At 26.4% G+C, this 15,502-nt stretch overlaps 2 protein-coding genes across 2 annotated transcripts; both read left to right on the forward strand.

Moving 5' to 3' along the window:
- Nucleotides 1-636: 636 nt before the first annotated feature.
- On the forward strand, nucleotides 637-7,080 carry LOC132925626 (uncharacterized). The gene is made up of 6 exons (XM_060990004.1): nucleotides 637-903; nucleotides 976-1,047; nucleotides 3,467-3,595; nucleotides 3,690-3,824; nucleotides 5,748-6,127; nucleotides 6,907-7,080. Exons 1-6 carry the CDS (start codon nucleotides 876-878, stop codon nucleotides 7,078-7,080), a joined length of 918 nt encoding a protein of 305 aa, XP_060845987.1. The 5' UTR covers nucleotides 637-875.
- Nucleotides 7,081-10,438: 3,358 nt separating this feature from the next.
- Nucleotides 10,439-12,470, forward strand: LOC132925628 (piggyBac transposable element-derived protein 3-like). Its single transcript, XM_060990005.1, has 4 exons — nucleotides 10,439-10,616; nucleotides 10,710-10,919; nucleotides 11,347-12,210; nucleotides 12,274-12,470. Exons 1-4 carry the CDS (start codon nucleotides 10,439-10,441, stop codon nucleotides 12,468-12,470), a joined length of 1,449 nt encoding a protein of 482 aa, XP_060845988.1.
- Nucleotides 12,471-15,502: the final 3,032 nt, after the last annotated feature.

The raw sequence follows: 15,502 nt of genomic DNA on the forward strand, positions 1-15,502 counted from the left end.
ACGTATATGTTGGACCATAAGTTTGCGAAATGACAAACTGGTAATAATACACGGCAGAAATAAATGAAATAATAAAGTAATAAATAAACAACACAACGAATGATGGACGATACTAAACATTGTGAAGGCGACACGGTATTTTCTTTTTCTCCATTGCCACGAAAAGGACCTTTAATTTATTTTAATAACCGGTCTCATGAATTGAAATCGAATCCGTGATGGAAGGCGTTGGTGACTGTACATACTCGTTATTGCAATAAACTCTATACAATTTATATAATTTTTTTAACGGCCGTCTTGTATACAAAGGAATTACATACTTTCTTAATATTCACTCGGTCAATTATTCGCACCCATTTCGGATCATGACGTGAAAATGTATAATATTAGTAATTTTGGCAGAATAGCTAATAGTTATGGAAGGCTAATGAATAGCGCAGTCATAGACCCGTGTTTGTTTAATATTATTTTTAAGATTAGAGTTAAGGCCACTTGTTTGCGTTTATCCTGTTATCAGCTACAATACTTATCAAACCATTGCTTCATCGTTAGTAGTGCATTCCTAAACCACATTTTAACAGTCGTATAATATTTATTTGATCTTTGTTTTTTTTTGAGGTTAGAGTCCGGACCACTTGTTGGCGTCTATCTGCTTACTACCGTGACTAGTACTATCGTAAGCCATCGTTATACCCGCAGTAAAAATTTTGCCGGTTTAAGATATTGCCGACAGCTATAATTTTACATAAATTTTCTGGACGTGGAATGTGGAAACGATAATAGGCATTATTACTCTGCGTGACATACTTGGTACCTAGTCTACTCTAATCTGTATACTACGAATAGCTGTTGTTTCTTCTCTAAAAATCATTACGATGATGTACTTCGAAGACTTCCTTGAAAGTAAGTTTTTAAGTTAAAATATTCTAAAACGACAGAGCCTCTGATTCATGTTATAATATTGTTTTGTTCAAGAACTCAATTTATTGCCGCAGGAGATTCTAGACCACACTTCTGAAGTTGGACAACTGGACCTAAATGTGAAAAGTATATAAATATTATTGATTATCAATTAACACAATTTATTCAACAAATAATTTATTTGACATCGATTGAAGAATTGTTAAACTTACTTCTCGTGTTAATAGTTTCTGCTTTAATTGCTGATTAATTTTCTTTTCTAATTTTTTAATTTTTTATCTTCTACCGATTGATTGCGCTCTTCCGTTTGTACTACTCTATAACTATACTTTTATTTTAGACAATATTATATTCCCGTAATAAATGGACGATGTAAAAGTGGTGTAATAACGACCAAAAACCCTTTAAAAAAAGTAATATATTATTAAAAATAACTAGGTATGTAATATAAATAATAAAATAAAATAAATAAATACTAAAACACTTGTGCCATGTCTCTTAGAAATGCATTAAATGTGTCACTTTTATTTAATCCTCTCCACCACGTTTCAATGAGATACCTGTAATAGTTATTATGTTTATATAAATAATTTATTTTATTATGCTATTAAGTTATACCTTGGAAGTAAGTCTGGAGTTGTACCACACATATTTTTCACAGTTTTTAGTCTCAACGGGTGCCACAAACATTCAATTTTTTGGGCATGTGCCTTAGAGAGGGTAGAGCGCTTACAACAAGCGTCCCGTAATTTCCGATAGACCGCAATCTACGGTAGAACTCATACGACAAGATAGCCTCTACTACATATATTTTAATCCGAGGATCCATTTTTTTACAATGTTAGTAACAGTAACCTAGTAATATTAGTAAATACCTACTTAATCCAATGATTTCAATGATAAAATATATTTTATATCATGAACTTTGAAATTAATATTTTTTGTCACAAATTTAACTGTGCAATTTTTTATTTAGTAGAGGTACCTATCTATACCTTACAAACAAAAAATAATTTTGAGTGCCAATCAGTATCTTTTTTTTGATTTAAGAAGTGTACCAATGTCAAGTATAAAACATTAATTTTTTATTTAGTTTTTTAACTTTTTATTTTTTTTCTAAAACAGGGCGTCAGGTAATTAAATAAATTATAGTTATACTATACATAATAAAAATGAGTATTTTATCAAATGGATTTAAGATAATATTTTAATTTATTGATGAAAGATACTGTATTTTATAATTAGTTGGGTTATCTATTTATTGTGAAAATTTACTGTATTCCTCCAATTTATGCTTAAAAGGACAGTACATGTTAATAAGTTGTTTGTATAAAAAAAAAAATTATTCAGTCTATAATCTTAGTATAGAAAAATTTGACTGTGCCATGGTATTTTATGTTTTATTTTTATGTTAATAATACAAAAACAAATAAATATTCAAGTATACTTGGAAAATCATAAAAATAACGGTATATAATAATAATATAATAATAATAATAATAATAATAATTAATAACTACATTGCTCAATCAGTTTTTTACTGTAAAAATTGATTTCTTGTTTAAAACAATTCTTTACCGCAAGAAAATCATTTATTCATAAAATTTTTATAATTACCTAACCACCAATTAAGGTACTGATACAAGACTGCTTTTCAGGTACTTTTAATTAGTATATAAGTATACAAAGATTTTAATTTACATTCAATTTAACTTTATCACAGATCTTAAAATGTGGTTATTTGTTAATTCTTAACATGTTCTTTTATTTCTTGCATAGGTTAGACTGGCCTACAGTCTTATGATCAGCCAATGTTAATGAGCCCACTTTAAACAGTAGGATCTTTCTATACTTAATAAGTTATAAATTAATGTTTGGTATTCACTTCTAACAGTTCTATCTATATAATATTTTGTATTAAAAACATATCTTATTAATATATTTTATTGGTAATATAGGTTTTGATAAATATTTAATAAATTAGCACTTACAAGTTCATTATTAATGTATCAATATTAGCGATAATGATACATTTGGGTAATTTATAAATATTATTTATTTTATACAATGTCGTAATACTTATCTATTTGTACTATAATAACATTCAAAATTACTGTTTTAAATTTATAATCTAATTTAAAATATTAATTAAGATTGTTTTTTTAGGAAAAGGAAAAATAAAGTTTATTCCATTTAAATACAAATTAAATTAAAATAAATGTAATAATTATCTTTTTAAACATTTAATTGTTAGTTATGTTTACAATATCTCATTGCCATCATGCAAAAAGTGGCCTAGTGATTTTTTTTTAAATTTAAAATTTTTAAAAAATTTTAACTCGCTCTATAATTTAACGCTGACTAAGTTGTTATGCTGGCATATAAAACGTAACAAAGTGAAACAACATATGGAGTTAAATAAATTTAAAATTAAAAATATTAAATTATAAATATTATTACTAACAACTTTTTGCCTGACGGTGACAATATATATATATATATATATATATATATATTATGTTTATAAATTTGTGTCTGATTTCAGCCACCATGAATTATTTAAAAGAAAATGTAGATGTTTTGTTTTCAATTGCTGATACTATGAATACAGATGACTTGGATGCTGAATTTAAAAAAATTATGGAAATTGGCGACAAAGCTCTTAAGCAATCTGGTAATATAATCATGTTTTTATTTAATACAATTTGATTTAATAATCCTTAACTTTAAACCTTACTGGATTATTAAATTTTAATGTTTAATTTTAGATGAAAAAATTCAATTGGTTAACAAGTTGCATAAATTAATGGCTAAATATAAAAATCAATTAGATATTGATTTAGATAAATTTAAAATGGATTTGGAAGCTGATGAAGTGGGCATCACTGAACAAATTGAAAAAAGTAATAATTAAATATACATATTTTAATTTACTTAGTTTCGCATAACTATTAGATGTTTTTATATTTTCCTTTGATAATTATATTTACTCCAACTATTAACTGGCTAGTAATCTTAGTATTAAAGATTGATTAAACATGATTATATTTGAGAAATATGATTGACATAATTATAATAGTAGTCGGTAGATATATTTGTTTAAATTAAGGAATGGATTTTATTGAAATCACATATTCTTATCAAGTTGTAATATTTGATAATATCTGGTCAAATTTAAATATGTTTCATCATTTCATGTATTTCTCAGTAAATTGGTGGTAATATAATTTTATATATTCTCACAAATTTGGGTATAAATTTAAATTTTTTTATATATTTATATATATATTGTAAATATGACCATTTTTGTAAATATTTGGGTAATATTTGATTTTTTTCAATGTGTTTTTAAATTTTGTTTTATTTTACGTTCTGTATTTCATTATTATGCTGTACTATTTTACTAGCTAATATAACCAGCTAAATTTTCAATAGTTCAAATAATTTATCAACAGCATAAAATATGATAATATATTTTTACTTTTCCTCTGAATTTAATAAACAACAAATATTTAGTTAAGTTACATATTTTGATTTTCTTTTTTACGATAAAATCTGTTCTATTATTATCAGGTAATAATTTGTTTATATATTTCATATACTTTCCAAAATCTCTAGGCTAATTCATCTTAAAAGACTTCTAAACAATCTTTATTGGCTATGCCTTTTGAAATCATACTCTCTTTCTACAACTTCTCTAACCACTTATATTTCATTAATATTTATGATATCATAGTTTATGTGCTTTATTGATTTAAGATCCTTGAAATTATATTTTTAGAATTTTCCAATATTTCATACCCTGAATAGACATTTATTTATATAATTAACATCCTCGTATTTTAATAATTTAATAATTTTTAGTTCTGTTATGTATGTACATAATACAAAAATTGATATAATTTCAATGTATTATAATTATTTTTGTTAAATGATAATGTTCATCAAGTATAATATGATATAATATTTTTAATAATTTAGTTTTTTCTTCATATAAAATAAAATGATAAATTAAAGTGAATGAAAGTAGTTAAGTTGCATTTTATCCATCATTTACAGTACTTTTTAATTTAGAGTTACCTAATCTATTTTTGACAAAACATACTTATGTATAAATACTTAAGCTTTGAAAACTAATTTAAAATTATTTAGAATAATTGTCCTATATTTATGAATTCATTCCAGACAAACAATGGATTGAGAGATTTAAAAATAACTAGACTTAAGAGGTTATACCTGCATGTGTTGTGTCTGTCTTACTAATGTAGATCATAGCGAATTTACTATAAATAGTATAATATGTGCCTACCCTGTTATTTATTTAAAATATAAAATAAATAGTCAATTTTTTTTTATTGTAAATAGTATTTATATTTAATTAATTTATATATATTATATTAGTTATAATTGGTAGTCATTAATACTTATTTTGTATTTAATTTTGATACTAACAAGAATTCCACAATAATGTACTATTAATCATTGTCTAAAATAGTATTTAATACTTTTAGGTAAACAATCTTTTAAATATATTAAAAGAATATTTATTTGCAGATAATGATATATTAATTTTATGAATTAATTATAATCTATTGTGTTACTGTATTACAATTATTGTATGTAATGGGAGATTTCTTTAATAATTATTACTAATGTTAATAAACCAGTATCATATATTATATTTACAAAACAGGATACTATATAAATCTTTAAAAACATCTATTTAATCGCACAATTCTTTTTTTATTTAAAAAAGAACCGCATTACATTATATATATATGTACACATACATTTTGATGAAAATAATATTTATTCATGTATTGCAGAGGTAGAGGATGAATTATTGAACAGCAGTTTCAGTGAAAAGTTTATTGCAATAGATTCAAATTCTTCTAGCAGAGGTGGTTTAGATTTACAAGTCAATGCAATTCCTACCAACTCTCAAATGGATCAAATTCCATTACACTATACTTTGGAACATATGGAAGATGGTAGCTCAGTAGTTTCAGCTCCTGCGCCCAAAGTTAAGGTTACTCCAAAAAAGGTATTATTAAAGTTAGAAAAATGGTTACCACTATGCTATACATTACATACCAAGTGGGTTATTGAACACAACATATGTGTTAAATTTGAATTCAATGATACATATAGTTTACGTTTAGTTATGAAAAAATATTGTGATAATGAACATCATACACCATATCGAGTAATTAACTCGTAGGTATGTAATTTTGCCCAAATTAGAATTTAAAATTTCTATGGAAAACCAGATTGTGCATACATAGGTGATTAATATTTTTATACAGAAAAACAGAAAATAGAACAACTTATGGGGGACTTGATGTATAATTTTCTAGAACTTTGACCCAATGAATAATTTTTATTGTCATTGTAGAAAAAAAATTAAATCATGTGTAGAACATGTAAATATTAACATTAAGTCAACATTTCCAGTATATATGGTCATTCGTTTAATCATTTTTGATTTACAACAAAATTACAAAATAGATTTTGTCAAAAATTAGTTTTGCTTAAAAATGCTAGTTTTTCCTTAATTTTTTTGTTTGTTATTCCCAGTTATATATATATATATATATTTATATAAAAAATACCAGTTGGTTTAGGTTAGGTTAGATTACCATGTTATGGAAATTAAAATTTTTCTAAATATATTTAAGATTCTGACTAGTTTCTGATTTCATAACAAATTATAAGATTATAATATTAATATTATAATAAAATATTGTTAATGTTGTTATCATTAAATGTCTAGTCTTTAAATCCCTACATTCTTAATTAAATGATTAATGAGCACATATTATTTTTTTATACTCGATTTATTACTACATTTTTTGTACTTGCTGATAATACAATATTGGATATGATCATCAAAATATAGCTTAATAGGTCTAGTGAATATAATCAGTTAATTTATTTATTTAATTTATTCTATTTAGTATTAATATTTTATTGAATTTTTTTTAGTCAGTTAAAGGTCCTAAACCAGTGAAACCAAATACATCTATTAAAGCAAACAATCGGAACAAAACAAATGCAGTGACTGCAGGTGCATTATCGTCAGGATTGCCTATTAGCAATAAATTACAACGTCCAAAAAAATATAAAAAACGTTCGAAGCAAGTATTAAATATAAAATAAAAGTAACACTATCATATATTTTTTTTAAAGAATTGTTTTTATTCACAATTTATATATATTCTATATTAACTAAATTTGAACAGAACATAAAAAAAAAAATTCTTGAAGATCACATGAGTAAAGGAAATATTCATTGATGTATATGTATATATCATTTGATATTACTCTACAATTATTTAACTTAACTCGATTTTTTAACATTTTAATAACAATTGTTTTTCAGAAATTTTAAACAAGTAATAGTTAACAATTCGTTAACTGATGGAGATAATATGACTGATCCAGACAGCCGTCGTTATTGCATATGTAATGATATAGCTTATAGCAAAATGATTGGATGTGATAATAATAAGGTAATTATTATAATAAGAGTTATAAAAAAATGTATATATTATGATTATATGTGTATTTGTATAATTTATATTTTTGGATTTAGTGCCCTTATGAATGGTTTCATTTTAAATGTGTTGGTATTAAGTCTAAACCAAGTGGAAAATGGTTTTGTCCAATATGCACTAATCAACTTAACTCCGTCTAACAAACGTACATTTTAAAAACCGTTTAACATGAGCAAAAACTACTAGGGTTGTAGTAATCCTAGTTAAAAAAAACAAATTTTCACACCATAAAAATGAAAACATTGTTCGTGCAAAATCGTTTCTAATTTTTTAATTTCACTTATATGAAAAAAGTTCTTATAATTTCAAAATCCCTTATTTTTGTGTTTTTCAAACTTGAATACCTAACTTTTTTTGTAGTTCTGATAACGACAAAATATAAAATCTCCTCTTTCTATACCTATAGTGTTAAAATTGGTTTGTTTAATTTAGTAGTTTTTGCCCGCGTGAAACAGTTTTTACTATGTTGTACGTTTTGTATTTTGTAAGACTGAGACAATGTGCATACACATGAAGCGTCTTCTTAATGAGATATCAAATTGTCAACCAGTTTGTTGTCATATTTAAATTATTACCTATTAACCCAAAATGTCAATGTTAATGTTTTCATATTTTACATTTATTTTTTTGTATATTATATTTTGTACGAAGAAGTTTATATTTTGAAATTTTTTTTGTAGATATTATATGTTTGTATATTTTGTGTTTTTAGCTTTTATGATTTATACGAGCCCTAATTATTATCAAAAAATACTTAAATGATCATAATAATACTTATTTTTAATTTTTTTTTCTTGGGTAATTCCAAAGATATTGAAACTACAATATATAATATAATGAATCATTTATAATAATTGTTAATTTTATTATTACTTTATTAGTAGTACTAGATATTATACCAATGTTATCATAATATATAGTACAATTAATAATAAGTGCTTTTTCGTGGAGATACCAAGACTCAAGAGCAAGTAGTTTATATGAAATTGTTTTAGCGATAATTTTATGTTATAACTGTTAAAAGTTTACTAAAATGTTTTTTTCTATCACTAACCGACTTTTCAACGGTTTGGTGTTTCTGGGGTTCTACGACAAAATATCACAGTAAAAATATCCCGTCTAAATAATAACTTAAAATGCTAACCTTTATCATAAAAGTTGTAATTAGAAGTACCTAATAATCGAAATTGTCTAAAGTGAATTTGTGTTATTTATTATTTTGATAATGGTAGGTATAGTGTATCATTTTATATCATTACCTTCAACGCATGTCGTGAACTAATAGTCTTAAATGAAATTATTTAATTAGGTAATTGTTTCCTATTCTATAAATGCTGATAATAATTGTATTGTATTAATATCTTTATACAATATGTAACTTTAATAAAAAGGTTTAAGTTTTAAATTAATATTTACGCTGGATATTTTGTTTTTGGGATATTTTAACGTTTCCCGTGTTTCCGATACCCCCGATAATACATCAGCTTTTAATATAAATATATTTTTAGATCATTTGGACAATGAACTAAACCATTGGTTTTCAACCTGTGCGTCGCGGCTCGCAGGGGCGTCATTGGTTATTATCAAAAAAGACCGCGTCCGTAGTATTAACTAAAAATAAAATTGTAAACATTTTTTTATTATTATTATCATTATTCGTATGGGAGCCGTATATTTTAATCCAAAATCAAAAGGAGCCGTGGACCCAAAAAGGTTGAAAACCACTGAACTAAACTATATGCCATATCACTAAATAGTCAGACAATCGCTTTCTTTTGGAACTTCCACGAAAATTTGTTGCTTCTTTGGATTTGTGTTAGCTTGTTTAATGGCTGATGTGTGTTAAGGGGCCTCGCTACGGTTATTATTAAAGGGACATCATTTAGGCAATTCATAATCTCATCTTAGCCGCCTGAGATCTATGTGTTAGTTGTAAATGATTATTAGTGTAAGTGAAATGCGATGCGGGTACCGACTGGAGTACGCGCATGCACATGTCAATAACTCGATAATAATAAAAATTCACGATACGAATTTTATGACAACTTACTTATTGATTAGACAAAATTAAAGTTAGTTAACGTTGTCTGATCTTAATTCTGAAAATAAATTTAAATTCAGCAGAAAAATGTCTGTAGAACGTACGAAACATTTTGGTTGTAATTTTAATTTTAAATTTAATATTATGATTTGAAAAAATTCATATTTTCAAGTTTGTATAACCACTTCATTAGAATATAAGATTTCATTTTTGCAAAGTATTCCGTACGATCTATAGACAATTTTCTGCCGAGTTCGGAATTTTTTCAAAATCAAAATCGGACATCTTAACCCTACACTGCACAATGTTCCACATTTGGAACAATTAATAAGCCGTTAATATTGGCTCTTGTTTTGTTGATATGATTTTAATGTGTAGTTTTAATGAATCTGTATAGATGTCGCTAGCTATGTTTCCAGAAAACATTATCCTATATCGTATGTGTGTGCTATAAACCTGTTCCAAAACGGCATAAGTACTAATTTCAAAATGTTCATTTTTCCCTTTTTTAAAGTAATTAAAATAAAATCAAGGAGGTTACATAAAAAAAAAAAAAAACACCAATGGTTAGCTTATCTTCTGGTCTATAAAAAATAATATTGACTTGGCTGCTAATATGAGTTTATAAATAGCAATTCACATAAATACAATTGTTCCATATCTGGAACATTGAGCGCAAGAAGTACATAATATAAAAAATATTATCGCTCTTGTATGTACTATAATTAATAATAGTATTACGTATTAGTACGTGTTTACGACGTTTACGTTCGACAGTTTTACGTATATATAAATAATTAAAAAGTTAAATCAATTATTTTAACTATTGATTATATTATTTATGTTTATTTTATTATAATAACATACTTATTAATTATATTTGGTGATAAATCTCTGTTGGTTATTTAATAAATTATAAATGGAGAATATCGCAGACGACGAAGATTTAATTAGGTTTGCATTAGAAATACCTATTGACAGTGATGATGAAAGCGGTGAATCTGATGACGAGTGTTTTATTGATTATGATCCAATAGTTGACAATAACTACAGTCAAAACGATTTTATAGAACAAGCTCCGTCTACAATCACTGCAAGTATTCAAAATCAAAATAATATTATAACTCCAAATATTGAACAAATATTTATACAACCTTCGGATACAATCGATTTTGATCATAATTTATTAGATGGTTTAGAAGATTTAATACCTTTAATAAACTCTGAAGCATTAACCTCACCTGAACAACCACGTAGACAAAATAGACAAACTCAAACATCTAAAACTGCACCAAATAATATTCAAATTCAACCTCCAGTCGTTAGTTATAAGGATATAAATTGGAAAAAAGGAAATTTGATTTTAAATAAAAATGTCACTGAGTTTTTAGGAAATTCAAGTTTGCCAATTGAAATCAGACATTTAATTTCACCATTAGATTTTTTTAGTTTTTTTTTTGATGACGAACTATTAGACTCAATTGTTGAGCAGAGTCTATTGTACAGTGTAGAGCAAAATATAAACAACACATTTCGGTTTACCAAAAATGAACTAAAAAAATATTTAGGTATTGTTGCTTTGATGTCACTTGTACATTTACCTAATACAAGAAGCTATTGGAATTGTGTGCTTGGAAATACAATGATTCAGGAAACTATGAGTTTAAAGCGATTTGAACTTATTTGTAGGTACTTGCATTTCAATAATAATGAAACCGTGTTGCCCGTGTCACATAAAAATTACGATCGTCTTCATCGAATAAGGCCCGTGTTAGATCATATTAAAAAAATGCAATTCAATTCCTATTGAAGAAAATTTGTCAATAGATGAGCAGATTTGTCCTACCAAGGCCCGTAGTTATTTAAAACAATATTTGCCACTAAAACCGCACAAATGGGGCTATAAGATTTTTGTTCTGAGTGGTGTATCTGGCTTTTCATATAATTTTGAAGTTTATTCAGGCCTGGAGAATAACCCTGATCAAAGACTACAAAATGAACCTCATTTAGGAGCGTCAGCGAATATTGTAGTCAGATTAGCACGTATTATTCCTAAAAATCAAAACTATAAACTCTATTTTGACAACTACTACACCACTCTAGCTCTTGAGGTTTACTTAAAAAAAAATGGTATATACAGTTTGGGCACATTACGAAGAAATAGAGTTCCTGGCCTCATTTTACCGGATGAAAAATATTTAAAAACGAAACCTAGAGGGTTTTCTTCTGAATGCTTGGCGGAAGTCGACGGAGAGGCTGTTACAGTGGTAATTTGGAAAGATAATAAATACGTTACACTACTTTCAACTTTATCAGGAAAATTACCAGAAACTGAAGTCAAACGCTTTGATAAAAAAAACAAAATTCGTAGTATAGTGCCATGTCCAAACATCGTTGGTGTTTACAACAAACATATGGGTGGTGTAGATTTATTGGATGCTCATATAGCCCGATATAGAGTAGGAATGAGGTCTAAAAAATGGTATTTTAAAATATTTTATCATTTCTTTGATGTTGCGATGGTTAATGCGTGGATTTTGTACAAAAAAGTTAACAGTGATGAAAAGTATATGCCACTAAAAGATTTTCGTCAAGAAATAGCCGTATCATTGTGCAAAATTGGAGAAAATCTAACACCAACCAGAGGGAGAAAACGAAAAGAACCGGAACAAAGTGAAAAAAAAAAACGAGGTGATAAGTCTAATTTGTTTAGATTATTAAATATAAATAAACAAGTATTATTATTTTTTCTAGGATATCAAACATTTAAGCCACCAAGAGACGTACGGTTGGACATGATTGCACATTTCCCAAAAATAACCGACAAGAGAGAACGCTGCAAAAATAATGGTTGTGGCAAAAAAACCTCAATTATGTGCCGAAAGTGCAAAGTGTACTTATGTTTAAATAAAACAAATGACTGTTTTTATGATTATCATTGTCCACAATGATAAACATTTTTATATTATTTACCTACTACTTTTATAATAATATAGTGTTATAAGTTTTTATAATTTTTTAATGAATAAAAAATATCAATATTGCAAATCAAATAATGTACTTAGTAAAAATTATAATTGTAGTTAAAAAAAATTGTTTGAATAAAATACTCATCTCCGTATGCACAATGTTCCATATATGGAACAATTTAAAAATTTCGAAATTTCAGCAAAACAAAAACTTAAAAAATTTTTTTTTTATTTTTCCTAGTTTAGTGAAGTATACACAAAACTCATATTTTTTTTTTGAAGGAAAAAAAAAATCGTGCAGTGTAGGGTTAAACTAATTTTAGTTTTGTCAAAACTTAACGTCTTTTGAGCTCAAATTGACGGCAGTAGCGAGGCCCCTTAAGTATCAACATATAAGCTATTGTTCAAATGTTAAAATTGTTTTAAATTAGTATTCTTTAAATATAATTATTTAGCTAGTATTTGAATTTTGTTTTATGTTATAAATTTATAAATTTATTATAACTAGGGCCCGGATTTTTAAATGACCTTAAAACCATACAAATATGCTCTAAAAATAGCAAAAATGACCCATTAATTTTTTTTTATAAAATTTAGTAAATTTGAAAAATTGAGTTGATGTGGCGATGATGTTGATACGTATATCTTTTGGGGCAGTATTATTCATTCTAAATATCCATTTACCCGATAAACCTATTGAACAAAAATAACTTAAATATCAAGAAGAATTTATCTTTGGATAATATTTTAAATAAGCTAAATCTTACCTAATAAAACTCATTACTAAAAAGTTACCTAATGATTGTGGTTTCTCAATTATTGGTCTCAGTGAAATTCAAAAGCACAAATCGTCTATTTTATAGACCAAAAGCGTAAATTCGTTTAGTGCTTTTGTACCTCAATAATGGGATAGAAGCACAAAAATAAATAAATATTTCTTAAATAGGTATATATTTTTATACTTCAAAAACAATGATCGACTTAAGTTGAAGTTTAGTATTATAATAATCGTTTTTCATGTGCTTATCTCAAAAATAATCTGTAACTGAAACTAGTATGCTACCTAATAATTACATACTAATTTTATAATAAATTCAATATTATCGGGGAAAAATCAATTGATCATGATAATGACTTTAACTTTACTATACTAAAAAAAAAACAAATCATAATATTATATACTTGGTGATATAGACTAACAGATTGTTTCCACTCAAAATCGTTTTTCGTATACATGCAACGATACATCAATGAATTCAAATTTAACACATCTATAATAGTAATCAACTGAATGTTTAATGTGCCTACAGCAAAGCGGTATCCACTTTCCTACCTCTTTTCTATCATAATTTAACGTTATTTTATTGTAATAATGAGTACAGAAGGGTCAATGATCCGTCATAAAAACGGAGGGCAACTACTATGCGTGCGGGCGTGTTAGTTATGATTCTTTTGTAAGGCGTCGAGGAATGTCGTGGGTGATGTGTAGGGCGTGTCAATCGATGAAACACACAAAGCGATTTACCATGCATGCTTATTTCCATTTTCCTCCTAACAGTACATTATTTAATGAAAAAATTTTGGAAAATTATGATGCACTTGATTCAAAATTTATACGAGTATTTTCTCAGTTATTAAAAATGATTATAAGTATTAAAAGAAATAATCCTTAAAATTGGTTTTACAAAAATATAAATAGATGAAATATTGGATAAAATATCTATTTAATATACTTGGCTATTTTTATAAATTATAAATATTGATGGATTATTAAAAATTACAACAAATTATCACGGCCCCAAACCCATTATAATGAGCCTATTATGTTTAGTACACAATTAAATTAATTAAATAACTACAGGTTCAAATATTGATTTCGATGTGCCGAAATATTTAGAAAAATTATCTAAATAATTTACCGTAGAAAGGGAGAATTCTAATTTGCAAAACAAACTTTGTATCTCCACAAGAAAATTCTTAAGTAAGACGAAAATCTCAAGAATTTGTAATTATGATCTTAAAATTTAAATATATTTCAAATTAACAAAATTAGGTGTATATAGGACAAGGCGTATACAGTGGTCAGTAGGTATAGACCATGTTATGGATATCATTGACACAGCAAGTTGTACACCGTTTAGGGGTTTATTTTCTATATTATTGGCGTGAGTGCATATTATTAACTATTATCTTACTACTGCTTACTATTTTGTGTATCATGTAGGTATATATGGTATATTCATGAACGCACTTTGGTTTTTGGTTGTAATTCCTGCTATCTTCGATATGAAAATGTGGTGATTGCAGATATGTTTTGATGGGATTGAGTTCAATTGCAATTCGATAATGTAAATCGATTTAATTAATTGTATTACCTATAATATAATGACATACTATATCCGCTGTTAGGTTAATTTTATGGTATCGAGTACCTATTTATCTACAACAAACTCTCAAGTGTTATGATTGAGACCAGGTATCTAGGTCAAACATCGTTTATGTAGATACCTACCTATATTAATACTATTAGAAAAAAATTCTAACATTCTGATTCAGTGAGAGGAGGGGAGCACGATGTAATATACGTTGAATATCGATCATCTAATATTAATTCTACTGTAACTTAAATTTAATTTTATAAAATTATATTACCTTTGTTATCTGATAGGTACCACCGCGTAATTCTGTTGGAGGTGGATTGAAATTCATGACTGCCTTATTAAGAATATATTTAAAAATATTAACACTTTCGTCACAGACACATTTACCCATTTATGGATAGATAACTTAACTCGCGATCAACTAAAATAATATAAAAACACTTGAACCATGTATTATACTGGTTAAAATTAAAAAAATTAATTAGTGCTTCGGACTACTGTGTGTGATGTGTGTTAAAATAATAATGGCCGACAACTGTTGTTTTCGTCTCTTCTTTTGTATACGGTTGTAGAAACAGTATCCCCTCTATTTTCGACGTGTATCCGTGGCCGTGCGGAACGTTTAGGTTAAGC

The sequence above is a fragment of the Rhopalosiphum padi genome, chromosome 3 (genome assembly GCF_020882245.1).
Source record: "Rhopalosiphum padi isolate XX-2018 chromosome 3, ASM2088224v1, whole genome shotgun sequence".
Taxonomy (NCBI): domain Eukaryota; kingdom Metazoa; phylum Arthropoda; class Insecta; order Hemiptera; family Aphididae; genus Rhopalosiphum; species Rhopalosiphum padi.